This window comes from Chlorocebus sabaeus, chromosome 26 (assembly GCF_047675955.1).
Source record: "Chlorocebus sabaeus isolate Y175 chromosome 26, mChlSab1.0.hap1, whole genome shotgun sequence".
In the NCBI taxonomy this organism is placed as follows: Eukaryota; Metazoa; Chordata; class Mammalia; order Primates; family Cercopithecidae; genus Chlorocebus; species Chlorocebus sabaeus.
The window spans coordinates 40,816,488-40,844,374 of NC_132929.1; the positions used below are offsets into that span (position 1 = coordinate 40,816,488).

At 48.9% G+C, this 27,887-nt stretch overlaps 1 protein-coding gene across 1 annotated transcript; it reads right to left on the bottom strand.

Annotated features, from left to right (window-relative positions):
* Positions 1 to 234: 234 nt before the first annotated feature.
* On the bottom strand, positions 235 to 21,401 carry CILP (cartilage intermediate layer protein). Its single transcript, XM_008016249.3, has 9 exons — positions 15,505 to 21,401; positions 13,753 to 13,920; positions 11,758 to 11,850; positions 10,869 to 11,138; positions 9,416 to 9,595; positions 8,402 to 8,716; positions 7,500 to 7,608; positions 6,406 to 6,563; positions 235 to 3,321 (listed from the first exon to the last, which is right to left on the bottom strand). Exons 2-9 carry the CDS (start codon positions 13,811 to 13,813, stop codon positions 953 to 955), a joined length of 3,555 nt encoding a protein of 1,184 aa, XP_008014440.3. The 5' UTR covers positions 13,814 to 13,920; positions 15,505 to 21,401; the 3' UTR covers positions 235 to 952.
* Between the last annotated feature and the right edge of the window lie 6,486 nt (positions 21,402 to 27,887).

Consider the following 27,887-nt stretch of genomic DNA (forward strand, 5'->3'; position numbering starts at 1 on the left):
TTGCTCAGGAGCCCAGAACATGCTCACAACTCCAGGAATCTGCTCTTTTCTGCAAACGGAAAATGTGATCCATGAGAACAAACTTGACTGCTAGAGTGTGTGCCTATGTTGCCCTGCCCTGTAACTTAGGGGGCCAGGACCTACACCACCTGTGACTGCTTTCCAGAGTCCGCTGTACCCCTCTGAGCAGCTGGCTCACTTTAATAGTTAAAAGACAGGACAGTGGCCTCAGAATCAAAATACAGAATATGCATTTATTGACATCTGCCCTGGACTACACTGGGTTTCTAGCAAGAACAAAAGCAAATGCAAAGGGAAATGTACAAATACAATTAGCATCCTGGTGTAATTGTGGATACCAGGAGATGTTCCAGACTTAGTAGAGGAACTATGATTACCCTATATTTAATAGCTTAACTTTGAATGTGCACTAGAATTCCAAATTTAGCAAAGAAATAAATAAGTTATTTACATTTCAAGTAAAAATATTGCATTTTATTTCTTTATTTCACCACCATTTATATGTGTGAACTATGATCAAGGCTTGCTTATATCCTGTGGAGCAAGGCCAAGAAATATGTTTTTTATTGGTTATTTGATCTTCAGCATCAGATTATCACTATTGCAGAGGTGGGCAAAACCATGCAAAAAGAAGAGGAAGTATATTTGCATTAATGGCATTAAATGAAGAACAGTTGAAGCTGCAGAGTTTTACCAGTGGCCAATTTCTTGTGTTTCTTTTAAAGAACAGTTTCACAAAGGGGCTTTATTGTGCCATTTTGGGGGCCACATGCCAATCAGTATCATGGGACAAAGTTAGTAAAGGCATGAAGAAACAAGCAAATTGCACCAAAACAGATGTGCTTAAATTAACCAAGTGACAGTTTGTGCATCAGTCTCACAATGGCTGTCAGATGAAATGAGGGGAGAAGAGGGTGAAGTACCACAAAACTTAGTTGATCAGGGGCTGTTGAGCAACTCTAGGAAATCTCAGAGAGGCCACCGCTCCACGCTGGCGCTGGCCACTCCTGCTCGCTCGCTGCTGCCTCCTTGAGGGCACTCTTCCTTGGACAGTGCCTGCAGCAGGGGACTGGGCTGGCGTGCTTTGGAGGTATTGGAAGGCACTCTGGCGGCCTACCTGCCTCTCTACGCAGTTGAAGGTGAGGGCTACTCCCACATTGCTCTTCATGATTCTGGAGGAGCCATCGGATGTGCCATCAAAGCACCGGCCAAGCGCAATCTCCTTGGCTGTTCGAGGGTCCTGGTCAGTGACAGTGTAGATGCCATAGTTGTGGCCTAGTGGGTCCAAGGGTGCCAGCATGGTGTACTCACTGGTGTCGTTGTTGACTGCAAGTGGCAAGTGGTTGACCAGGTACTCATGCAACATGGGGTTCACACTGGCTCGACGGCAGCTGCCCTGGGGAATGACCTTCACCAGGGTGCGGTCCACACGGTCCTGGTCATAGAGCATCCCACTGCACTTGAACTCCAGACAGGCAGCTGAGACATTGGGCTGGTCCCTGTCCCGAGTGCTCCTCACATCTCGGATTCCATACAGCTTCCCCACTGTCCGCCGATGAGTACCCCCCATGTTGCGGGATCGCACATTCACTTCCAGTGGCCCCACAATCTTCACCTTGATATAGCAGGCCCTGAATTCCATTGGCTTTGGCCACCATGCCAGATAGTCTTCAGTCCAGCTCATAGGATCATCTTCATTGAAGGGGACTGTATTGTAGTCATATCGATCCCCCTCAATCTGGTAGAACCGGAAGTGGGCTGCACTGGGTGGTGCCTCTTCACATGCCCGGAGGTTCTCAAAGGCATAGATGGGCCCGTTGCTCTCCTCAGCTGAGTTGGGCCTTGGCTTGGCCATGCTAATCTGGAAGGCTGTCTTTTTAACCCGTGGATCCTCATGGTCCGTCCGACGGTAATTGAGCTTGTTGAGATAGGGCTGAGGGACACCAATTGCATTTGGGTTGAATTTAGGAAAAGACTCCACTGCTTGCAGTTCCTCCCCAGCCAGGCTTGCCAAGACATAGGCAGAATAGGCATCAGGGGACTGGTCATCACAGAAGGCAGGCACACAGGCCCCATTGGGGCCTGTGATGACACTGTCAAAGCGGCCCCAGGCTCTAGGGTTGGATGAGAAGCCAGTTCTAGGCTCCAGGTTAATCACGGAGATCACAACCCCCTGGATCTGCTCACTAGGCAAGAACCTCTCACTCCGGTAGGCCCTCACCTTAACAAAACACCGCCTGCTTTCAGGAACATCCAGGTTAAAGAGCCTTCTCTCACGGATCTCCATGTTGCCCACCAGGAAGGTTCTGTCTTCCCTTTTGTTCCTCCTTTGATTTTCAAATTCGAAATCACCTTCCTCCTCCCACAGCCCTGTGTCTGGATTGAGTGACCAGAGTTTCACTGTGGATATGTGCTCTGGCATCTTGACCTGGGTCGAGTCCAGGTGGACCTTCACTTTGCCAGCATTAAGTGGCTCTGAGGTGACCTCATCTCTGAAGTCCACAGAGAACATGCCATATGTCCGAAGGGGGAAAGTGTCTCCTTCATCATTGATGAAGTTCAGGTCACTCTGGGCAGCTGTGGCTGTGGAAATATTCCGGGGATCCAGGAAGGTCACACTGGCCTTCACTTTTCCTGTGTAGGGCTCCCCATTCTGCCTGTAGAAACTCTTGGATGGAATCTCCAGTTCAGCCATGGGGTCTTCACCAACCATTTCCCCCAGAGGAATGATGTTGGTCTCCATGGCTTCCAAAGTGATGGGCTCTTTTCGACGAAGCATCTTGATTTCATGGAACACGGCACTCCCCTTCTTGTTGAAAGGTAGCACTTTGGTGGTGTTGACGAACTTCTGCAGCCTGTCCACAAATGTGAGCACCAGCCTCTCAGTGTCCTGGGGGACATGGAGGGTGAAAGTACCCTTGTAGCCAGTCATGCTTACGCGGCTGTTCCCCATGTACACATGGCCAAAGCGCATGGGCTCCCCATTGTCAGCAGCACTGACACGGCCCCGCACGATGCTCCGAGTTTCTGTACACCGCTGGCAGCTGCACTCCTTGGCCACCTTTGTGGGTAGCGTGTAGCCACTGCACTGGATCTCCCTCTCCTCTGTTTTGGAGATGCCACAGCAGTTCTGCACAGCATCACGGCACCTGATCCCATTATCCTGCTGCCCTGCACAAGTCTTGACAGGGCAGCGTCCCACGTCATAGTAGAAGGAGTTGGTGGCATTCTGAAAGCAATCATGGGGCAGCCGGATAAGATAGCTCTCAGGAACTGGGTTGCAAGGAGTCTCATCAGGTGCTGTGGAGGGAAATGGTGTGGAAATTAAGATGTAAGTTTACATCCTACACAAAGAGTACCTCAACCTCACCTCTCTACAGTGTTCTGTGGTTTTCAAAGGACTTGTGTATCCATGACTCTCATTCTCACAGAACTCTCTGGAGGGAGATGGAACAGCTATTACTGATCCCATTTTATATGTGGGGAAAGAGTTGGTTCATGAGACCACTATAGTGGCAGTTTGTCTCAATGGAGGGGTCTTGAAAATTTGTGAAGGTGTTTTTGGTTATCACCAAAATTGGGGATGTTACTGGCATATTGTGGGTAGGGGCCATTGAGGTTCTATGTCCTGCAATGCATAGTACTGTTCTGCATAAAGAATCTTTCTGTGTTCTGAACGACTTTCACATATTCCACCAGACACTCATGTAGGTAGAAAACCTGTTTAAAGTGATCAAAGCTTTGAATGAATGCAGTGGTTCACAGCTGTTATCCCAACACTTTGGAAGGCCAAGGTGGGTGGATTGCTTGAGCCCAGGAGTTCGAGACCAGCCAGGGCAATATGATGAAACCCTGTCTCCACAAAAAATACAAAAACCAGCTGGACGTGGTGGCACACGCCTGTAGTCCCAGCTACTTGGGAGGCTGAGGTGGGAGGATTGCTTGAGCCTGGGAGGTCAACGCTGCAGTTAGCTGTGAGAGTGCCACTACCCTCCAGCCTGGGCGACAGAGCAAGACCCTGTCTAAAACAAAAGGTCAGAGCCTAGTATCTTTTACATGGCTTTAACTATATACTGAATTTTTCAAGAATGCAACTACCATATAAATTGAGCTAAGATTGTACTTTGTTTAGCTCAGAACAATACCAAGGATTGTTCTTCATCTCAAGAAAATTAAGTTTCTACAACACCATTACCTAAGGACTGTGAATGCCAGAATGATACCTCTGTACCCATCGGCATTTGTAGCGGTTGTGTTTATGGTGACCTTGGATTTAAGTGCAAGTGGCTAACTTCTTGATTTGTCTTCTCGTGTCAATGTGCCAAAACATTTAGATATGGGAATACACACTATTTTGTATTAAAATTTTAAAAATTTATCCTTTGTTGTATAGTTAGGACCATGCATATATACGTTTGGAAATTATATGTAGTTATCTATAAATTTAACTTCAGAATAATAAAGTAGTATTAAGAATTACTGTAGCAAACAGGGAGCCTTGGTGTGATGGGTTGGGACCACTGCTGAGGGCTCCACATCTCTGCCAACATCCAGAGTACCCTGTGTCTTGTCTGCCCTGAGGTCTGTTGCTCAACATTTTGTTGTTGTTGTTGTTGTTGTTGTTTTGTTTTTTTGAGACAGAGTCTTGCTCTGTCGCCCAGGCTGGAGTACAGTGGCACGATCTCGGCTCACTGCAAGCTCTGCCTCCCGGGTTCATGCCATTCTCCTGGCTCAGCCTCCCAAGTAGCTGGGACTACAGGCGCCCGCCACCTCGCCCAGCTAATTTTTTGTATATTTAGTAGAGATGGGGTTTCACTGTGTTAGCCAGGATGGTCTCGATCTCCTGACCTCATGATCTGCCCTCCTTGGCCTCCCAAAGTGCCAGGATTACAGGCGTGAGCCACCGCACCCAGCCTGTTGCTCAACTTTTTAAGAGTCTGAAGTAGTCCAAGATCCTTCCAATACATTCTGTCCTTCTCTGCCTTTTGTTTTGTTTAGGCCAATTATTAAGCTATCTTCCTTCCTACTCATTTTCCAAAGACAGGCCCCTTATTGGTCTTTGGCCTCTAACCTCTCCCCATCCAGTTCTCTTCTTGAAGCCAGCTCTAGATCACCCTTTCTTGTAAAGCCCCCTCAGTTCCCACTTCTGTATCTTTACCCATGCGGGCCCCTCAATCTGTAACATCCTCACCTCCACATACACAATCCCTGACCATTCTTTAAGACCAGGGGTTCTAACCTTGGTTGAAAATTGGAATCACGTGGGGAGGTTTTAAACTATGCATGCCCAGGCCACATCTCACACCAATTAAGTCAGACTCTCTGGAAGTAAGACTGAGGCATCAGTATTTTTTAAAACCCAATCAGGTCATACCAATGGGCAGCCAAAGCTGAGAACCATTATTTAAGCCCCAGCTGGAAAGCTGCTCCCTCAAGTAGCCATCCATGGTCACTCCCACCTGGGAGGTATCTACCATCTATTAGAGTCCACAGCCCCTTATCTCCTATTTTAGCTGCATGTTTCTTTTCTTCTTCTTTTTTTGGAGACAGAGTCTTGCTCTGTTTCCCAGGCTGGAGTGCAGTGGCATGAAGTCAGCTCACTGCAACTTCTCCCTCTGGGTTCAAGCTATTCTACTACCTCAGCCTCCTGAGTAGCTGGGATTACAGGTGCACGCCACCACGCCTGGCTAATTTTTGTATTTTTAGTAGATACAGGGTTTCACCATGTTGTCCAGGCTGGTCTCGAACTCCTAACCTCAGGTGATCCATCCACTTTGGCCTCCCAAAGTGCTGGGATTACAGGTGTGAGCCACTGCACCCGGCCTTAGCTGCATTTTTCTATCTTGTTTATCTCTTATTTACATGTCTTCACTCCTACTCAAATGATGGCTCCATGGTGGTAGGATTCAGATCTGTACCATCGTTGTGTCCTAGAGGTCCTGGCACTGTGCACAGTACAGAAAAGCCTGAGCTTGGCCAGGCACGGTGGTTCACGCATGTAATCCCAGCACTTTGGGAGGCCGAAACAGGTGCATCACTGGAGGTCAGGAGTTTGAGACCAGCCTGGCCAACACGGCAAAACACCGTCTCTACTAAAAATACAAAATTAGCCAGGCGTGGTGGTACATGCCTGTAATCCTAGCTATTCAGGAGGCTGAGGCAGGAGAATCACTTGAACCCAGGAGATGGAGGTTGCAGTGAGCTGAGATGGTGTCACTGCACTCCAGCCTGGGTGACAGAGCGAGACTCTATCTCAAAAAAAAAAAAAAAAAAAAGAAAAGAAAAAAGAAAAAGCCTTAGCTTTTACTGCATAGTTATGCGCACCGGGGTGCTCAGCCAGCCTTGTTGCAGACCCAGGGCCCCCGGGGACCCAGACAGTCTTACCTATGACAATCAGCTGGGCAACCTTGGACTTCACAGCCCCAGCATCACTCTGGGCCTTGCAAAAGTACTCCCCCGCCTGGTCCTGCTGCAAGTTCCTCAGCACCAGCTTGCTCTCATGCTTGTACTGGGAAGGATCCAGCAATGTGTCATTATGATACCTGCAAGGGATGGAGAGGTGGACCCTGAATGGGCAATGGGAGGGCAGGTATTCCTGGAAAAGTGCCAGGAGCAGGCAGCCAAGGAGACAGATGGTGAATGGGTTCCCACTAATGTCAATATCACCTTTGACTTGGCTCATCCAAGAGCACTAATTGGCCTGGGAAACAAGGAGCTTGGTTCTAAGCCCCAGCCCTACCACATACCTGGCTGGGGATGCTTGGACAACCTCCCCCGCCCCATCTCACCAATCTGTGCTTCAGCTTTCTGGTCTATAAAATGTCAGCAATGACTTCCAGCTGACTTCACAGGATTGTTGGATGGATGGGTCAAATAAGAGAGTGACTATAAAATGTTTGTGAAGGATAAAGGACTCACAGCTATAAGGGATTCTGCCCTTGTTTCCTTTTTTTTTTTTTTTTTTTTTTTTTAACATGGAGTCTTGCTCTGTCTCCAGGCTGGAGAGCAGTGGCATGATCACAGCTCACTGCAACCTCTGCCTCCTGGACTCAAGTGATCCTCCTACCTCATCCTCCCGAGTAGCTGGTACTAGAAACACAAGCCTGCACACCTGGCTAATTTTTAAAATTTTTTATAGAGACAGGGCTTTACTATGTTGTCCAGGCTGGTCTCGAGCTCCTGGGCTCAAGCAATCCACCTGCCACAGCCTCCCAAAGTGCTGGGATTACAGGCATGAGCCTCTGTGCCCGGCCAAAGCGTTCTCCTAGCTTTGAGGGTACAATGAGAGAGCTTGCTGGTTGTCTGGCTCCCAACCCCATGGCTCCCATTTGTAAGTCCCAACATCCGGGCTCTGTACCACTGCCTTACTTGTAACTTTATTCTGTTGGTTATTGTTCTTATTAATAAGTCCAGACCGAATGCAAGAAGCTCTGGTTTCCAAGAGGAGAATTGGGCAGGGTAGCTAGCAGAATACGCACCAAAAATACTTGTCCGGACTGGGCTTCCCTTTGGCCTTACAGCACAGGGACACGCTCTGCCCAGCTCTCCGTGCTTTTGTCTCAGGGTTCATCACCATGTATGGAATCTCTGGGACAGAAGATGAGAAATAGCATTTTGGGTTTGTGTGTGTGTGACAAGTTCTACTGAGCCTTGCTCCCTCAGGGTCTTTGGTGGTGTGAAAATTGTATGGCTTCACCCCTACCCCCAGCCCATCTCCATTGGTCCTAAGGGAATTGGTTCACAGTGGAGTCTATCCTTCCACACACCCCATCCTGGAACCTCTCCCATGGCCTGTCAAGCAGCATTGGGTGGGTCAGTGGAGAAACAAGGGGACCTTGTGTCAGCCAAGATTCCTAAGCACGACCAATGGGACAGAACTTACCATTTTGAATAGTGCAATATTCATGTTCTGCTGCCCCTGGCAGAATTTTCTGGCCATCCTGCACCATTTCTGAACTTCCCAAGCCTTTCTTTCTGTGACCTTCAAACCTCACACTATATTGTATTGACTGTTAGATAAGGTGGCCAGGGAAGACTTCATACATTTGAGGGAGCAAGCCATGCCAATATCTACAGGAAGAACATTCTAAATAGAATACATGCAGCAAGCACAAAGGCCCTGAGGCAGGAGTGTGCCTGTGTGTTTCAGGAACAGATAGGAGCCCATTGCAGTTGGAGTAGAGTGATTTGGTGTGGAGAAAGTAACAGGAGAGGAGAGCAGAGAAGAAATGGAGGGCCAGATAATAGAGGGCCATGCAGGTCATGGTAAGGATTCAGGGTTTTACTCCGAGTTAGCTGGGAAGCCAGCTTTTAGCACTATAATCCCTTTATTTAAAAATCTGGACCTTCTCACCAGCCCTACCCCAGAGAATTTAGTTACCTGCCCTCACAAACTCTGCATTGATGGTGGCTGCCTTCAGGCTTGTCTTGGGCATTGTGAGTACAATGGGGGCAAACTTGACCTTTGTGATCTTCAGGATGCTTTTGCCATCAGGGCACAAGCCAGGGATTCGGAATCTCCCATCACTGTCTGTCTGGGTCAGCAGCTTAGGTGTCTTGGTCAGCAGGTAGACAGTGGCCCCTGAGGCTGGGGCACCTCCAGGAAGGGAGACAGCCCCATGAAGCATGAAGTCCTGGCACATGCAAGCATCACAGTCAGCATTCACCTGGCCCATTGGGCAGGTCAGGTCACAGGCTGTGGGACAAGGGGCCACATCAGTAGGGATTCTGTGGATTCTGGCATTCCTTCAGCCACATCACAGATCACTTCCTCTCCTCTTTGGCCTTTGCTACTCTCCCTTATCAGCCTGCATGACTAACTCCTACTCATCTTTAAAACTTATCCCAAGGCCGGGCGTGGTGGTTCACACCTGTAATCCCAGGACTTTGGGAGGCCAAGGTGGGTGGATCACCTGAGGTCAGGAGTTTAAGACCAGCTTGGCCAACATGGTGAAACCCCATCTCTACAAAAAATACAAAAATTAGCTGGGCATGGTGACACGCACCTGTAATCCCAGCTACTAGGGAGGCTGAGATAGGAGAATCACTTAAACCTGGGAGGTGGAGGCTGGAGTAAGCCAAGATTGTGCCATTGTACTCCAGCCTGGGCAATGGAGCAAGACTCTGTCTCAAAACAACAACAACAAAAACTTAGTCCAAAACACCTCCTCTAGGAAGCTCTCCTGGATTCCCCCAGGCTATGATAATTGACCCTGCCCTGTGTTCCTATATTATCCTATATATCTCTCATTAGGGCACATAATAGATGCTCAATTAATATGCGGTGAGTAAGTAAATGAAAAATCCATCAGTCTCAAACTGACCCTCTAACTCCTTTCTCATTCTTCAGCCTCACCCACCACACCCTGCCTAGTGCCAGGAGGGAGGGTGGTACCTGTACAGTCCTGGCCCATGCAGTGCTGACCCTCTTCAGTGGCCTCGCTGCACAGCGACACCGTCTCTGCCAAGCAGGTGCGTGTGCGAGTCTGGACCCCAGTCTGACCACAGGCAGCTGAGCACTTGCTCCAGGGAGACCACGGGCTCCAGATGCGCTCTGTGTCTTGGCGCAGGGACCCTGCAAAGTGAGATCAGCAGACGGTCTGACTTCCCTCTTGAGGGGACTCTGTCAGGAAATCTGACCCTGAGGCTGTTTCTTCTCTGGTAAAAACAAGGTTTTCATTTATGTTGTAGATGTCACTTATATTTATATTTACTGCAATGATTTTTCCAACAGATGGAAGTCAAAAGTCTTGAGGAAGTGAGGTCTCTAATTTTCACAGAGGCACCATATGGGCTAGGGGTCGCCATGAGAGGTGCTTGTTGGCCAAGCACTGGGACTTTGATATGCTCTCCTGGGATGTGCAGGGATAGCACTATCTTCTTCACCAATGTGGAAACAGCCGCATGCTCCTAAGGAAGGACTCCCTGGGAAGTCAGGGACCCCTGGGAAGTCGGGGCCTGGAACATGCAATGACTTGGGCAAGAAGCCCCTTTCTGCCCACCTTCCTCACCTCTGGCCTGAGGCCTGTGTACAAGAATGGGGTCTTCACACCTTGCTCAGATCAGCCTGATTTCCCACCCCAGATGACCATCACTGACTCCTGGGCCTGGGGGATCTTGTGGAACCCTAAGGGGGAGGATCCCCATCCAAGAAGGGAGTAGACCTGCTCCCCCTAACATCTGTATTATCCATGGTGGGAGGGGATGTAAATGCATAGGCTCTGCAAACACAGACATGGTTCAAACTCCAGCTCTGCGTTATCAGCTATGGAATCGTGAGAAGTTACCTAGCTTCTCTGAACCTCGTGTAACTTGTCAAGATGGAGATCCCTCAAAGGTCAGTTGTAAAGGTTGAATAATGTGGATAACTAGCACAGTATCTGGCACACAGGAACAAGAATAGAAACTAACACTCAGTGAGCATTTACCTGGGTTAAGCCTCTGTGTTCATATCATTTAATCCCCGTTAAAAACCCCTATGAAGACTTAATATTACCCAGGTGTCACATATGAGAAACCTGAGGCTAAGAGAATTTCAGAAAATTTGTCTAGGGGACACGTCATATGGCAGGCTCAGAATTCAACCCCAAGCAGCCCCACTTCAGAGCCTGTGGTCTTCACCGTGGTGCCACTCAAACACAATAATACAGGTTGAGTAGAGAGTACCCATAAACACAAAACACTATGGGGAAGGTTCTGGCACTAATGACAATACTTGTTTATTATTAGAGAGTCCAAGCATACGCATGTGTGTGATGTTGAGAGTTCTGGTGGCCAGAGGCAAGTTCTCCCTCTCCCTGAGTAGAGGCTAGTGGGAAGTAGGGTGGGGGTGGGGCGTTCTGGCTTACCTGGTGGGCAGAGGAAGCGTACGGTGTAATTAGAGCAGTTCTGACCAGGCCGCTGTTCCCTGTTGAGGCACCAGAAACCCTCACGGGGACTACCATGGACCACTTGGCCAGTGTTGCCCGCAGGTGTCCAATCAGTGGTCCGAGCCTCTAGCCACAGAGGACGGGCACATACACGGTCCCCATAGTAGAAGCGAATGGCGTCCAGCCGCTCATAGTCGCCCTTCCCACCTGGGTAGTCGATGTTGAACCATGTTGTCCACTCACCAGGGCCTGAGAGACATAGCCAAGTTGAGGAGGAGCCGTGATCCTGGTGCGCTCCAGTTCTCCTTTCCCTGTCACCCACCCCCAGCTGGCCTCAGGCCCTATCACATTTGTCTCTCCAGTATCTCTCCAATCCCCTCTACACCTGCCACTGCTGAGGCCTCCATTCACACTCTCATCAGCCTGGCCAAACCATGTCAGTCACTTTCTACATCAAGGCTCCTCCTCAATGCCATTCACACCCATCCCTGATCCTGCAATCAGGGTGAGCTTTCTCCATGTGGCTCAGGCCACATCACCTCCAGCTTTAAGATCCTCTAGCTAAGCATTCAGGGTGCTAGTGAGCTGTCCCCAGCCATCTCTCCATACTCATCTCCCCACTCCCTTCCCACCAACCTGTGCTCTGGCCCCAGCAAGCTCCACAGCATTCCTGAAATGTATCAGGCAGATTCCTGATTCTGAGCTGTCTTATATACTAAGTTCCTCTGCTGGACAGAGATGGAGGCCAAATACTTGTAAAAGTAGGTTTCCATGGAACCCTGACATCATGCCCTGGCTTCAGAGATCCACTTAGGAAGCTCGGTAAAGACTGCCCCTCCAGCCCCTTCCTGCTTCAGCCACAACTCACTCTCCAGGATGTCAGCAGGCTTGGAGAAGATGCTGGGGTTCCTCTTCCCAGGCTGGACTCTTCTTACCGACTGGGTGAGCATCGTCTGTCTCCCTGAGGGCCAGGAGGAGAAGCTAAGTGAGAGGCCAGGACTGGAAGTTACAGCATTCCTCAAGATGCAGGGAAACAGTGTGAGGTGGCGGATGGAACACGAGCACCAGGCATGGGTTCAAACCCCACTCTGCTACTTACTGCTGTGCAATCTCAGAAAAGCTTTCCTCCTCTGAGCCTGTTTCCCCATAAAATAGGAATGCACTAATAACTCTGTATCCTAGGGTCCTGGTGTATTATTCAGGTGATAATGAACGTAAAGAGACCTGGCATGTAGTGCACACTCAATGAATGGTAGCTCCCTTTTCACTCTTGTTCTAGAAATGCATTATCAGATGCTCCTGAGCAGCCAGTGGCCTGGGACTCCTGCTTTGGTGTCTGCACCTAACCTTCTTGGCAAAACGGAGCTTTGTTTTCCTCATCTGTAAAATGGAGATATTAATTCCCACCTTGCAGGGTGATTCATTTGGCATGAGGATTCCATGAGATAGAATGTAAAAGCCTCTGAAGTATATACAGATTGACAGCGTGGGCTTCTGAGGCTCTGCCACTTTCTAACTGTGTGACCTTGGGCAAGTTACTTAACCCACCTGACCCCATGCTCTCTCATCATAAAATAAGAATAATAATAGTTCCTGCCTTAGAGGATTGTGGGGATTAAATAAGCTCATTCATAAAATCCACCTAGAACACCTAGCACATAATGCATGCGGAATAAGTGTTAGTAACTCCTTTTAGCTCAACGCCTGGCACAATAGATGGCCATTTACTTTCCCTTGGAAGTCCACTCTCCCATCAAAGACTCCTAAGGCCTAACTGGGGCAGTGGTCTTCAATTTTCCACACGAGGCTGGCAGGGACTGCCTGAGGATGGGTACAGGGTCCTTGGGCCACAAGCAGTTCCAGCTGTACCCTACCGGAGGCTGGGTTGGAGTCTCCAGAATGGGAAGGAGAATGCAGAGCAGAGGACTGCAGCAGAAGCTTTGATAGGCAATTAACGCTTACTCCAGGAGCCAAATCAGAATTCTCTGTGCTGCTTCATTGGGGTGACAGGAGCTCTTTTAATCAACCTAATCTGATTTCCCCTCAGATGGTTGAATGTTAATCATTACAAGCAGCAGCTGTCAGGGTGGAAAGAGCAAGGTAGGAGGCACACACAGGGGTTGGTTCCAGGCTGAGACAGCCTTTGTTCCTACATTTGTGGCCACAAATCCTGCAAGGCATACAGCTTTAAAACAGGGTTTTGAGCAATTTTTTTTTTTTTTTTTTTTTTGCTTTACCTGAGTATGTGCTTAGAAATCAGGAGAGGAAGGGGAGGAGGTGGAAGAGAGTGTGCAGGGGAGGGCTAGTAGCTCTGATGCTTAGATGCCTTGGGAAGTCTACCAGTTCCTTCCAGAGCTCAGTATCACCAGAGGATGCAGTTAGAGGGTGAGGAGATCGGAAGGGGTTCTGGTGTGTCTGTGAAATTTGGCTGCAGGGTCTAAATGAAATTGAGCTTTGGGCCAAAAGAATTTTCATAAAACTAAAAACAGACCAAACCCCAAACCTACTTCTGAGAACTCGCTGATCCCCTGTGATTCCCTGTTACTTTGGCTGCCAGGAAGCTTGGAGCTCAATTTAGTACTCTGGGGCTAAAAATAACCCTCTTATCTTTTTTCCCTCCCTCTGAATGACTGCTCATCCCTCTCCTCATATAAAAGTTCTGTTTTGTGAGTTTTAACAATGGGAACAATCTCAAGTTTTGGAGAAAAACAAACGGTATAAATTATGAATAAATCCATAAAGTGGCCTCAGGTCTTAAGGCCTTGCTGTGTCTTAAGGCAGATGCATAGTTCAGTTCCAGACCAGACACGACTTCACTGTGGCAAGTGGAAGATTTGGGAGCCAGCAGATACTTAGCCTATACCCAACACAGATGTGACTTCCAGGACCAGGAAGGAGAACACCCAGGCCTTGGTCCCCACCATCTTTCCCCCAAGCCCCGTGGGAACGTGGCAAGAGGTAGGTGAGGGTGCTTCACAGAGTCGCTGACTCTGGAATGCGGTCCCCTGGGAAGTTTCTCAGATCCAGTGACCTGTAAAGAAACAAAGCTTGTCAGGTTCCATATTTCTGAATCACCGCTTATGGTTCAAGCAGAAATACTTCTTGACCTGTCAAGGAGGGAAAGGTGGACAGAATGATATGAGAGTGACATTTGCCCGAGTTGTGAAACCAGGTAGCTTGGGAGGTACAGAGGCTCAGAATCTGAGTTCAAAGGAGGCAGACTAGGTTCCATCCCTGGGGGTAGGCTCCAGGGCCCCACATGGAGATGGGGCACAAGGATGCGCAGGGGCAAGGGGGTTCCTTGCCAATGAGTAGAGCCCAGGGCTCACCCCCAGCAGCCTCTTGGTGACTCGTCAGTCACTTCTAAGACCCAGGCTTGAGGGGCATTTGTTTTGCCATCCTTTGATGGAGTTCACACTCTCACACAGACAGGTACATATTAAGGCCTGAAGACTTGGCTCCGACTACAGTGGCCTCTCATAAGGCAGGCTGGCTGGAGGGTGCGGATGCCTCGGACATACCACCTCCATGAACACATTCCCAGATGTGCACGGGCTGCAGCTGGAACACATTTCTGGCCTTTTTGTTTGGGGCCTGGCTGGGAGTTACACAGCCAGAAGCCAGCTGAGGGAAAGCAGAGGGGATGCACTGTGAGAGGCCAGGGCTCCCCAGTAACTGCTGAGCGTGGGTGAGGAACTGCAAGGGTCAGAAGAGGAAAGCAGGCCTGGGACTAGGGCAAGGAACCATGGGGCGTGCGTGGCCCAGGCCGCAGCTGAGCAGAACATTTTTATGTCTCCCTAGAGCTCCGGCCAACCCAGAATCTGACTCGTTTCTGGGGATTCAAAAGTGGTTCCCTTCAACCTCCTAAGTCCAGGGTGTGGTAGGAAAGGGAAGAGACCTCCTCTCTAAAAAAATATGTATCTGAAAACACTTGGATATTCCAGGGGAAGAACAAACCAGTCCCATGCTGCAGACCTTCTAGCTCGAAAACCACTAGCCCCACCGCTACCTGGTTCTCGGATGAGGGAGCAGAGTCACCAGGACGTCCCAAAGGCCTCCACATTACATGTCTCACTCTGGGCTCCAAGCAGGGAGTTGAGCAGTCTGCTGACCTGCACCGCATTCAGCCTGAGCCTGAGCCTGCGCCAAGGATGTCTGGAGGCTGAGGTGGCCTGAGACACCTTGTGGAAAAACCATTTCCCATCTGGCAGCTCACGGAAGTTTCTCAGTATCCCCGCCGTTTCCTCAGCATATGCCCTGTTGGTTAGGCTCGCCATCCCACGCTCCTCAGAACACTTGGACAAAGCAGGCTGACTGACCGCAGGGAATAAAGCAGGGCACCCAGAGGTAAAGAAACCCTAAGTGGGACCATTTGGGGGTTCCTGTCCTCAGGTCGGGGAGGGAGATTGTCCTCAGGCCCTCAGGTTGGGCCAATGGGGGAAAGCAGATTCCCAAAGCAGAAAGGGAGTCTTCTCTGTGGGAGATGAAGGATTAGACAGCAAAAAGTGGGGGAAGGTGGGGGAGAAGGGAATGGGGTAGTCAGGGGAGGGCAGGAGCAGTTGAGTCCAGCAGTGGGGTGCATGGATGGGGTGAGGGGAATGGGAGTGGAGCTCACCGTGTCTTGAGCAGGACTCCTCAGCTGGGGGTCCAAGCCTTCGCCTCTCCAGCAGTCCAGCGCCGGCCTTATATAGCACAGCTGGTGGCTCAGCCTGTGGCAGCCAGCCAGGGGAAGCAGCAGCGAAACCAGATCTGAGCATGAGCCTCCCTCTCCCCTCCCCATGTCCCCTTGCAGCTCACAGAGGCCAGGATTTTGTGTCCAGATCCTAAGGAGGAGATGCCGCAGGACCTGGTGATGGGCCAGGTGGGCAGCGGCCTGAGGCTTCACAGTCCAGAGCAGAGAGAGAGGGGTCAGGAGGTGGGCTGGGCACTAGAAACAGCCCTGGGAAGGGGCCACGGGGAATTCTACATCTGGGCAGCATTTCATGGCCCAGGAGATGGTGTGCTCTTGCCTAACTAAGCCTTGCTTGCTGATGCCCCACATTCCCCTGGCCCTGGCCCGCCCACACAGAGAAAAGACTTTGCTGGTCTTAGCACATACTCCAGACACTCTTAAGCACACAGACCACCTTGGCCACTCAGTTGGGTGTGTCTGGTCTGAGCTGGGCAACTACTCAGCTTCTCTGGCTTCTGAGGGAACACTCAGGGAACCTCAGAAGGGATGAGGGACAAAAGAATTGTGGGGCATAGGTTGTCAGCTGGTGAGAACAGTTCTTCCTTTCTTCTCCCCACTTCCATCTGAGTGCCTGCTGGTACCCACTGAGACCCCAGAGCTCCAGCATGTGGACTCTTCTGAGACCCCGATGCTCATATATGTGCATGTGTATGAGTACGTGTCTGACTTCAGGTATGGGCATCCACCAGCACGTGAACAGCTAGTCTTACCCATAGGGGGCGTATGCAGATGCATGTGCTTTGGGGTTTCACACCCCAACTCCCGGCCTCTGGCCCCAGCATGAGGTTATCTGTGTGCACAGACACTGGTTCTCTAATTTTAGCATGTGTTAGAATCACCTGGAGGGCCGTTAAAGCAGATTTCTGGACCCCACACCCAGAGTTTCTGATTCAGTGGGGCCTGAGACTTTGCATTTCTAACAAGCTCCGGGATGATATTGATGCTGTTGGTTCATGGATCACATTTTGAGATTGACTGGTCACAGTGATAGAGCCCCAGGTGAAGGAAGAAGATGAAGAGTGAGTGTACTAAGGACCACAGTGCCAGGTCCTGCCCCATGTAGCAGGCTCATCTAGCCTGGGCAGGGCTTCCTGCCTCATGCCGGCAACTGGAGATGGAGGGCTGGTCCTGTGGCTGTCCACACCAGGGTCAGCTCACTCTCTCCACATACCTTTACCGAGCTCTTATTCCCAGGCTCCAGGCTGGGCACTAGGAAGGCACAAGAAAAGAGATGTATCCTTGCACTCGGAGGAAAGCGCCTCACATGGAAATGATCCCACAGCACAACAGTGCATACCCGTATGCCAGAGAGCTCCGTGTGTGTGTGTGTTTATGCCTTTTCCTGTGTGTATGTGTCTTTCCGTGTGTGTGTGTGTGTGTGTGTGTGTGCGTAAGAGCTGTTTTCTCTGAGCATTGCCCTTGACAAGATATGCTGGGAGGCTGGTTGCAGTAGATCACGCCTGTAATCCCAGCACTGTGGGAGACAGGGGCAGGTGGATCACTTGAGGTCAGGAGTTCAAGACTGGCCTGGCCAATATGGTGAAACCCATCTCAACTAAAAATAGAAAAACTAGCCGGGCATGGTGGAGTGTGCCTGTCACCCCAGCTACTCGGGAGATTGAGGCAGAAGAGTGTCTTGAACCCAGGAGGCAGAGGTTGCAGTGAGTCGAGATCGCGCCAGTGCACTCCAGCCTGGGCGACAGAGTGAGACTTGGTCTAAAAAAAGAAAAAGAGAAAAAAAGATCTGCTGGGGAAGAGAGTGGGGGTAGAAAAAGGACGTTGAGCAGCAATGGTTCCCAAGTAGACCTGGGGCATAGATCTCATTTGCTTTATCTCCTGGAGCCCCATCTCCCTGCCAGCCCCCAGCCCTTGGTTCCTAAGCCCTGTAGTTGGCCCCAGTCTGGTGCAACTTATCAGGGCCAAGCCATGACGCAGTTTCAGCCATGGCTTTGACTGCAGACGTCTGAACTGAGTGAACCTCAAGTGAAATCTGATGGCCTAAGGAATAGACAGACAGACAAAGGCTGAGCCACAATCCCCAGATCAAAGGACAGGAGAAAAATAGAAATTTGGAAGTCAGAAGGCTAGTCCTGGCTGTTTCTTTCTTTTTTTTTTTTTTTTTTTTTTTTTTTGAGACGGAGTCTCGCCTTGTCGCCCAGGCTGGAGTGCAGTGGCTGGATCTCAGCTCACTGCAAGCTCTGCCTCCCGGGTTTACGCCATTCTTCTGCCTCAGCCTCCCAACTGTTTCTGATTCTCATATGTGAACATGAACGAGCAAGAACCCAAGTAACCTTGGACCTCAGGTGTGCAACAGGAGTTGGACTGAGTGAGTTTGCAGGCCCCTGCCAGCTCTGAGATTGCAAGGTTTGAGACATACAGATGCTCTTTGACTTACAGTAATGTCCCAATAAACCCACTGTAAGTTGAAAATATCATAAATAAAAAAATGTGCTTAATGCACCTAACTTACTAAACATCAGAACTTAGCCTAGCCTACCTTAAATATGTTGAGAACACTTCCATTAGCCTACATTAGCCTACAGTTGGACAAAATCATCTAACAAAAAGCCTATTTTACAATAAAGTATTGCATATCTCGTGTGATATATTGAATATTGTACTGAAAGTGAAAAACACAATGGTTATACAGGAAAGTACAGTTTCTACTGAATTTGTGTCACTTTTGCACCATCATAAAGTCAGAAAATTGTAACTTGAATCATCCTAAGTTGGGGACCATCTGTACTGACAGCAAACATAGCTGGGAGGACAGAGTGGAGGGAACGACTGCTCCTCTGGCAGAAGTCAGAGGAGCCAGTCTGGAGTCGAGGTCAGGAGGAAGGTCAGAGAAGCAGATATGACCACCAAGGCTGGATAAGGACAGCAAGAGAGATACACAGGAAAGGAAGGTAGTAGGAGGTAAACCGGAGGTCAAGGTCAGGGTAATCAACTGCTCTCCAAGGCCTTCAGTCTGTGGAATTCCAGGGTGGGTGAGAAAGTCCTCCCCAGCCTCCCAGTCACCTCCATCTCTTTCTGTAGTGGGAGGCAGGGTACTCTATGGGTGAGGATTGGGTAAAGTGGAGTCTTTTAGGCCAGGATTCCTGCCTGGGTCTCCTCATTTAGCCCAGGACTAACACTAAGGCCCCCACTTACCTAGCCCCGAGTGGCCAGTGGGTGTTAATATGGTAAGTACAGGGCTGAGGGCTAGGTTCCAACTCCAGCCTTGCCATCTCTGCCCCCCTATCTCATATCTTGCCTCCTCCCATACGCCCATCCGAGTCCTTTCCTATCTCCAAGTAGGAATGAGCTGTGTGAGCTGCACAGGGCTAGACTGGGGAAATCTGAGCCTGCCCTGACTCTCTCTTCCCAGGACTCCTTTGAGGGGGAAGCTATTGCTCCCCTCAGCCAGGACCCCAGAATAGAGAGGGCTTCAGAGGTGGCCATAGGTCTAGACTGTCCGAGGCCTGGCCTGGGTGGGTCAGCCTCAGCCACTAGTGGCCATCTGGGGCTTCTGCAAGCCAGGCTACTCTGCAACCACTCCAAGTCTCTGCCTGGAACATGCTGGAAGCCCATCAGTCACCCCCATCCCTGCCCAGGGGATAAAGGGGCTTGGAGCCCAGCTTAGCTAGGCCACCTAAAACCCAAGCCTATAGCCAGGGGTCCCCACCCTGTAGTGGGGAAAGGAGCTTGGGAACACTGGGAGGAGTCTAACCTGATCCTGGTGGCTCCAGAGGAGGGTGCTCTATCTCTGACTCTGACCACCTGCCCGCCACCTCCTGTCGTTGCCCCTGTGGCTGGAGGAGGCCTTGGAGACCTGCCCAGGAGATAAGCAGCTGATGATCCTTGAAGAATAGAAGCCTTGGCTGTGGTTCTGAGTGACCATCAGTGGCTGCTGCCCCACTGCCAGGGAACCCAGAAACCCAGAGTCCAGGGTGGTAGAGGGGCTCACCCTCTGACCAAGTTGTTCTCCTCCCTCTCCTAGGTACCATCTGTCACTGTTCTACCTCTGTGCCTTTATAATTTTATTTTCCAGCTTCCCATCTTGAAATACGGCCCTTCTCCCTCACCAGCGTGAATGTCCTTCTTCAAAGCCCTGTCTTGGCATCCCCCTTCCTGCCCTCTGTGACTACCCAGGCCCATCTTGAGTATTTCTTCCTCAGATCTCAGATAATAATACACAGTCACATGTAGATGACACTGTCATTTACAAAGCACATTAGTGGTGATCATCTCATCTTCAGTCTCACAGTCAATCTGTGAGGCAGGGATCAGCATGCCCATTTTACAGAGGATGAACTGAGGCTAAGAGGCATGAAGTCACTCAGCTATGGTAGGTCTTCAGCTCCAAGTTGCCCCTGTGAACCAGAGGTCTAATGTAGACCTTGTCATAGGTTTCTCAGCTCAGAGGAGCCACTATCGAAGTCACACCCCAACTGTAGGCTCCTCAGTGGGCACATGCCCAGAACAGCCTGTCCCACCTGCCTGGCAGACACACCCTGCTTCCTGTACATATACTAATTCCAAAGATGTTCCCATCTAACATAATCTAGCTATCTACCACATTGTGGTGGATTAAATATGGTCACACATTCTTTGCAACGCTCCCATTATGAGGTGGAGCCTATTTATTCATTCCTTTGACCTGGACTGACTTTGTGACTTGCTTTGAATAAAGGAATAGAACAGAAGTGATGTTGCATAAGTTCTGGAGTTTAGGCCTCAAGAGACCTTACAGTTTCCACCATCGCTCTCTCGGAACATTGTCTACCATCTAAGGAAGTCAGTCTCTCCTACTGGAGGATGAGAGACCACATGGATAAGAAATGAGACCCTGAGCCAGTGGCCAGACAGGTGAATGAGGCCATCTTAAATTTTCCATCCATGCAGTTGCCTGAGAGAGTCCAGATGAGACCAACAGAGGAATGGTCTGGACTGTGATTCTGTCCAGCCAACCCACAGAATCATGAGAAATAATAAATCATTGTTTTAAGCCACAGAATTTTGGAGTGGTTTGTTATGCTGCAATAGATAACTGATACACTAAGAGTAAAAGCTCTTTCAGTTGCAAGTGACAAAAGCACAACTCAAAATTTTTTGTTGTTGTTGTTGTTTGTGTTTTTTGTTTGTTTGTTTGTTTGAGATAGAGTCTCACTCTGTTGCCCAGGCTGGAGTGCAGTGGCATAATCTTGTCTCACTGCAACCTCCACCTCCCGGGTTCAAGTGAGTTTCCTGCCTCAGCCTCCCAAGTAGCTGGGATTACAGGTGCATGCCACCACGCCCAGCTAATTTTTATATTTTTAGTAGAGACGGGGTTTCGCCATGTTGGCCAGGCTGGTCTCAAACTCCTGACCTCAGGTGATCCGCATGCCTTGACCTCCCAAAGTGCTGGAATCACAGGAGTGAGCCACCACGCCCGAACTCAAAATGGTTTAAGCAGAAAAAGAATCTGATGGTTCTGATGATGGCAGTCTTGTAAAAGTTGGATCTAGGTACTCAGACAACATCATTAGAACTTTTCTTTTTCCATATCTCAACTGCTTCCTCTGGGATGGCTTTATTCTCAAGGAGGCTATAGCAATCTGTATTTTCCAAAGATGGCTACGATGGTATTTCCCATTCCTTATGTTCTCGTACAATGTAACTACACTAATCCACCATCACACCATCAGGAGGTAGAATCTAATTTTCCTCCCCTTGAATCTGAGCTGGCCTCATGACTTGCTTGTAACCAATAGGATAAGGTCTACTTTTTTTTTTTTTTTTTTTTTTTTGAGGTGGAGTTTCGCTCTTGTTGCCCAGGCTGGAGTGCAATGGTGTGATCTCAGCTCACCACTACCTCTGCCTCCCGGGTTAAAGCAATTCTCCTGCCTCAGCCTCCCGAGTAGCTGGGATTACAGACGTGTGCCACCATGGCTGGCTAATTTTGTATTTTTAGTAGAGACAGTTTTCTTTTTTTTTTTTTTTTTGAGACGGAGTCTCGCTCTGTCGCCCAGGCTGGAGTGCACTGGCACAATCTTGGCTCACTGCAAGCTCCGCCTCCCAGGTTCACGCCATTCTCCTGCCTTAGCCTCCCGAGTAGCTGGGACTACAGGTGCCCGCCACCTCGCTCGGCTAGTTTTTTGTGTTTTTTTTAGTAGAGACGGGGTTTCACCATGTTAGCCAGGCTGGTCTCGATCTCCTGACCTCGTGATCTGCCCGTCTCGGCCTCCCAAAGTGCTGGGATTACAGGCTTGAGCCACCGCGCCCGGCCTGTAGAGACAGTTTTCTACATGTTGGTCAGGCTGGTCTTGAACTTCCGACCTCAGGTTATCCGCCCGCCTTGGCCTCCCAAATTGCTGGGATTACAGGTGTGAGCCACCGCGCCCAGCCTGTTTTTTTTTTTTTTTTTGAGACAGTCTTACTTAGCCAGGCGTGGTGGTGGGCAACTATAATCCCAGCTACTTGGGAAGCTGAAGCAGGAGAAGCACATGAACCCAGGAGGCAGAGGTTGCAGTGGGTTGAGATTGTGCTACTGCACTCCAGACTGGGTGACAGAGCTAGACTCCATCTCAAAAAAAAAAAAAAAAAAAAAAGGTCAAGAGTCATGATATGAAGAAACCACTTTAATAGCTGTCAACCTCAGAGTTTACCCACCATTTGTTCTGTTCCAAACCCACCTGTGTAACCCTTGCCATCTTGTAACCATAGCAACACACTGCAGAACAGTTGAGCAAAACTGAGCAACCATAATAACAACTCCAACTTAGGAAACAGGAGAAAAAGAAAGAAACCTTCAGCACCGCACATGCCACACTGGTTGCTGCGAATACTGCAGCCTACTGGTCAGCACCCAGTCTTGTAAGCGTGTGCTTACTCAGCAGCCGTAGGTGGGAGAAGATTCCCAGAGAATGGGCTATGATCATAGCAGATACTCCAAAACGTGCTCAGTAGAGCTCTTTGCCCTCTGCATAACATGCTCGCTGTGGTCACCCCAGAATGCTTCTCGAGCTTAAAGCAGAGTCACCTCAGTGTTCCTATGATGGATTCAGCCCAGTCAGGGCCTTATGTTCACACGTAGCATCTATAGCATCCACCACACTTATCACAGTATGTTCACACACACCCTAGAGGCCCCAGCGTTTTCACCACTGACTACAGAATTCATGCAATGTCACCATGACATTCAACAAACTTACCATAGTATGTTCACAGTCCATAGTGTCTTCACCACACTTTTATAGTTTGCTCACATCTAGTGACATTGTAGTGTTCACTGCATGAACCAGCTGAGTTCCTATTCTATATGTGGACATCATAGTGTTCACACAGCGCCCCCTGTATTTCCCACGAACATCCACATTCACAATTTTGTAGATGATTAGGGGGTGCACACTCACCCAGGTGTCATCTCAAGAGTGTTCACCCTCCCCCTGGCTATTCACACTCACCATGGGTGTGCCCTGGGTGTTCCAGGGCATAAGCTCACCCATGCACCCACCAGACTCTGCTGCTCTCCTTCCCATGACCCAAGGCCTCTTCATGACTCCCTCGAGAGGTCCCAGATGGCTCTGGGTGTGGTGTGGCTTCAGCTCTGGCCAAGATGCTGGCAGCCCAGAAAAGCCTGCAGCAGCACAGGGGCGACCTTGGTAAGGGATGAAGTGAGGTGGATGCTGGGTAGATGCCCTCTCTGGCTATATGTTCTCCGGACATGTGGGTATTTTAATTGGTTAGAAAACACAGCTGTGAGAAGTTGAGTGTGAGGAGCTGCCCTCTTTTCAAGCAAAATCTTCGCCCACACAGCACCTGGGCCGTAAGGGTTTAGTCCCTGCCCAGGTCGCCACCAGGACTCTAGCCCAGGGAAGGTGAAATGGAGGTTAGAAAGGCTGGGTCGCTCTTAATGACTGGGCCTACACTAATGGGGTGGGACAGAGACAGACATGTGGCCCTGCAGAGACCATTCTTAGTGGTTTCCCTTTTTTTCCCCCAGAAGCAAGGTAGTCTTCAGTGTGGCCGAATCAGGGCAATTTTTTCTATAGGAGAACAAGAGCTTCAAGGGCAGGATGTTGGGCAGTGACAAGGAAGACAAACAAAAGGGAGAAGGAATTTGAATCCCACCCCCAATTTTTAAAAGTTGAAATTTTTATATTGTAAACTTCAGTCTTTTGGATCTACAATTCTGTGATTTTTGACAAATACAATCATGTAACCACCATCACAATCAAGATAAAAAATATTTCCAAAACCTCATAAGTTTCCTTTGTAGTCAACCCTTCTCCCCATCCCCAGTTGCTGGCAACCACGAATCTTTCTTTCACTATGGCTTTGCCATTTTGAGAATGTCATATAAATGGAGCTATATGGTAGGAGCCTTTTAAATTGGTTTCTTTCATTTAGTATAATCATCCATGGTGTTGTGTATATCAACAGTTCATTCCTTTTTATTGCTGAGTAGCATTCATTGCATGTATGTAGCACAATTTGTTTCTCCATTTCCCAGTTGAAGGACACATAGATTGTCTACAGTTCTTCAGTTTTTTGTTTTGTTTTGTTTTTTGTTTTTGCTTTTTTTGAGACGAGGTCTCGCTCTGTTGCCCAGGCTGGAGTGCAGTGGTGCGATCTCAGCTCACTGCCACCTCTGCCTCCGGGTTTAAGTGATTCTCCTCCCTCAGCCTCCTGTGTAGCTGGGATTACAGGTTCCCACCACCGTGCCTGGCTAATTTTTTTGTATCTTTAGTAGAGACAGAGTTTCACCATGTTGGCCAGGCTGGTCTCGAACTCCTCACCTCAGGTGATCTGTTGCCTTGGTTTCCCAAAGTGCTAGGATTACAGGTGTGAGCCACCACATCTGGCCAGTTCTTCAGTTTTTTGAAAAATTGTTTATTCTTATTTTTCTGAGACAGAGTCTCGCTCTGTCGCCCAGGCTGGTGTGCAGTGGCACGATCTTACCTCACTGCAAGCTCCGCCTCCCCTCTCCTCCTCTCCTGCCTCAGCCTTCTGAGTAGCTGGGACTACATGCACCACCACGCCTGGCTAATTTTTGTATTTTTTTTAGGAGATGGAGTTTCACCATATTGGCCAGGCTGGTCTCGAATTCCTGACCTCAGGTGATCCACCAGCCTCCCAAAGTGCTGGGATTACAAGCGTGAGCCACCGCACCTGGCCCAGTCCTTTAGTTTTTAGCAAGTACATTTTAGCTATAATTTGTATGCAGGCTTTTGTGTAAACATGTTTTTCATTTCTTTTGGGTAAATACCTACAAGTAGGCTATACAGTAAGTGTATGTTCAACTTTATAAGAAACTACTAGACTGTTTTCCAAAGTGGTTGTACCTCTTACATTCCCACCAGCAAGGTATGAGTTCTAGTTGCTCAGCATACACATCAGCACCTGATATTGTCAAGGTTTTATGATTGTTTGTTTTTAGCGATTCTAATGGGTGTACAGTGTGATCTCATTGTGATTTTAATTTGCATTTCCCTAGTGACCGATGATGTTAGGCATCTTATTTGTCATTCGTATATCTTTGATGAAGTATCTGTACAAACATGTTGCCCATTTTGTAATTGAGTCATTTCTTTTCTTTTTTCTTTTTTGGAGACAGGGTCTCACTGTTTTGCACAGGCTGGAGTGCAATGGCATCATGATGGCTTACTGCAACCTCTACCTCCCAGACTCAAGAGATCTTCCTGCCTCAGCCTCCCAAGTAGCTGTGACTACAGGTGCACGCCACCACACCTTGCTAATTGGGTTTTATTTTTTGTAGAAATGGGATTTCATGTTGCCCAGGCTGGTTTCAAACTCCTGGGCTCAAGTGATCCTCCTGCTTCGGCCTTCCAAAGTGCTGGGATTACAGCCCATTTATTTTCTTACTATTGAGTTTTATGTGTATTTTATAGATTCTGGATATCTTTATCAGATATATGTTTTGAAAATACTTTTTCCCAGTCTATGGCTTATCTTTTCCAATTGATCAATATTTTATTTTATGGATTGTGTTTTTGGTGTTGCATCTAAGAAATAATTGCCAAATCCACAGTTACAAAGATTTTTTTCTTCTATGTTTTTGTTTTTAGAGACAGGGTCCTGCTTTATTGTCCAGGCTGGAGTACAAGTGGTGCGATCATAGCTCACTGCTGTCTCAAATTCCTGGGCTCAAGCGATCCTCCCACCCTGGGCTCCCACAGTGCTAAGATTGCAGGCATGAGCCACCCCACTCAGCTCTCCTATGTTTTCTCTGGGAGTTTTTCAGTTTTAGGTTCTACCTTCAGGTCTATGATTCATTTTGAACTAGTTTTCATATATGATGTGAAGTATGGGTCAAGGCCGGGTGCAATGGCTCACCCCTGTAATCCCACTACTTTGGGAGGCCAAATTGGAAGAATCACTTGAGTTCAGGAATTCAAGAACAGCCTGGACAACATAGTGAGACCCCATCTTTACAAAAAATAAAAAAGATCAACTGGGCTGGGATCACATGCCTATGATCCCAGCTACTCAGGAGGCTGAGGTGGGAAAATTGTTTGAGCCTGGGAGATCAGGGCTGCAGTAAGCCATGATCATACCAGTGCACTCCTGCCTGGGCAACAGAGCAAGACCCTGTCTCAAAAACATAACAAATCAATGAGTAAATAAAAATTAAAAAAGAAGTATGGGTCAGGGTTCATTTTTTTATATGGGGGATGTTCAGTTGTTCCAGTATAATTTGTTGAAAGGACTATCCTTTCTCCATTGACCAGGTCCTTTATTATTATTATTATTATTATTATTATTATTATTATTATTTTAACACTATAGTTTTTTAAGGCATTGACCTCAGCACAGCACCCTACAGCTTTCTCAATGTACGAAGGTCAGTAGTGAGGACAAATGCCTTTCTTACCTCATCTCAGAACAGGACTGCTTATGCTCAGATAAGACACAGACTGTTCAGTGGAACAGCTCTTTGGGCTCTTACTGACAGCCCCTCTGCTCTCCCCAGGACTCACGTCTGAGTCCTGAGAATAGCACCAGAAGACCACTATGATTGCCAAGGACATGGCTGGGTCTAAAAAACTGCCCCTTCCCTCCAGTGACTTTCCTATTTCCAAGAAGCCTCCTGAGCCAGATAGTGTTTTTTTCGTTTTGTTTTGTTTTGTTTTGTTTTTCAGATGGAGTCTGGCTCTGTTGACCAGCCTGCAGTGCAGTGGCGTGATCTCGGCCCACTGCAACCTCCACCTCCTGTGTTCAAGTGATTCCCCTGCCTCAGCCTCTTGAGTAGCTGGGACTACAGGCATGTGCCACCACGCCTGGCTAATTTTTGTATTTTTAGTAGAGACAGGGTTTCACCATGTTAGCCAGGCTGGTCTTGAACGCCTGACCTCAAGTGATCTGCCCGCCTCGGCCTCCTAAAGTGTTGAGATGACAGGAGTGAGCTATCGCATCTGGCCTGGGCCAGGTAGGTTTTAAATCCTCTGCACTCAATTAATTAACCAGCCTCCATCAAACAGAGGGAAAATGCCCCGAGAGTGCATCAGCTGCCTTCACCTTTCTGCTACTTCACCCATCAAAGCTGTTGTTGAAACCAGGCGCAGTGGCGCATGCCTGTAATCCCAGCACTTTGGGAGGCCAAGATGAGAGGATTGTTTAAGCCCAGGAGTTTGAGACCAGCCTGGGTGATATAGTGAGACCTCATCTCTGTTTAAAACAAAACAAAACAAAAGCTGCTGCTGATTTTCATTTCAGCCTGAGCCTGTTCATAATTAGTGGGGAAAGCACATAGTGCGAGGTATGCCAGAATTCTACCAAGACCTGGGTCCTAGAGATGCTTAGGAATTTGAGTCAGGCTCAGACCCAGGCGAGGTCTGATTTTCAGTCCTCTGATCTTCCTGTTTTATCACAGCAGCCTCTCATACAGGATGGTAGGGAGAGTTGGTTGCTCTCTGTATTTGGTGGACCTGGATATTCCCTCCAGGATGCCAGGGAGATGCTGAGGCTCCGCACTCTGGAAGGATGATGACTCACCCAGGCCATCCTGAGGAAAAGGGGTTTTGTTGTACAGAACTCTGAGTGTATGTATTTGTGAGTGGCTGCACAAGAACATGCAAGCCTGGTGGGGTGTGTCACAGCTCATATATGCCCAGCAGCTCTGATCCCCAAATGCAGTGTGACCTTAGGCATTTCACATTCCCTGTCTGGACTTCAGTTTCCTCCACAGTAAAATGAGGAGATTTGGTGGGCGAGAAAGCCCATGACAGAGTCTACGTAACGTCAACTGGGAGCCTCTCTGCCCCTTGAAATCCGGATGAAAT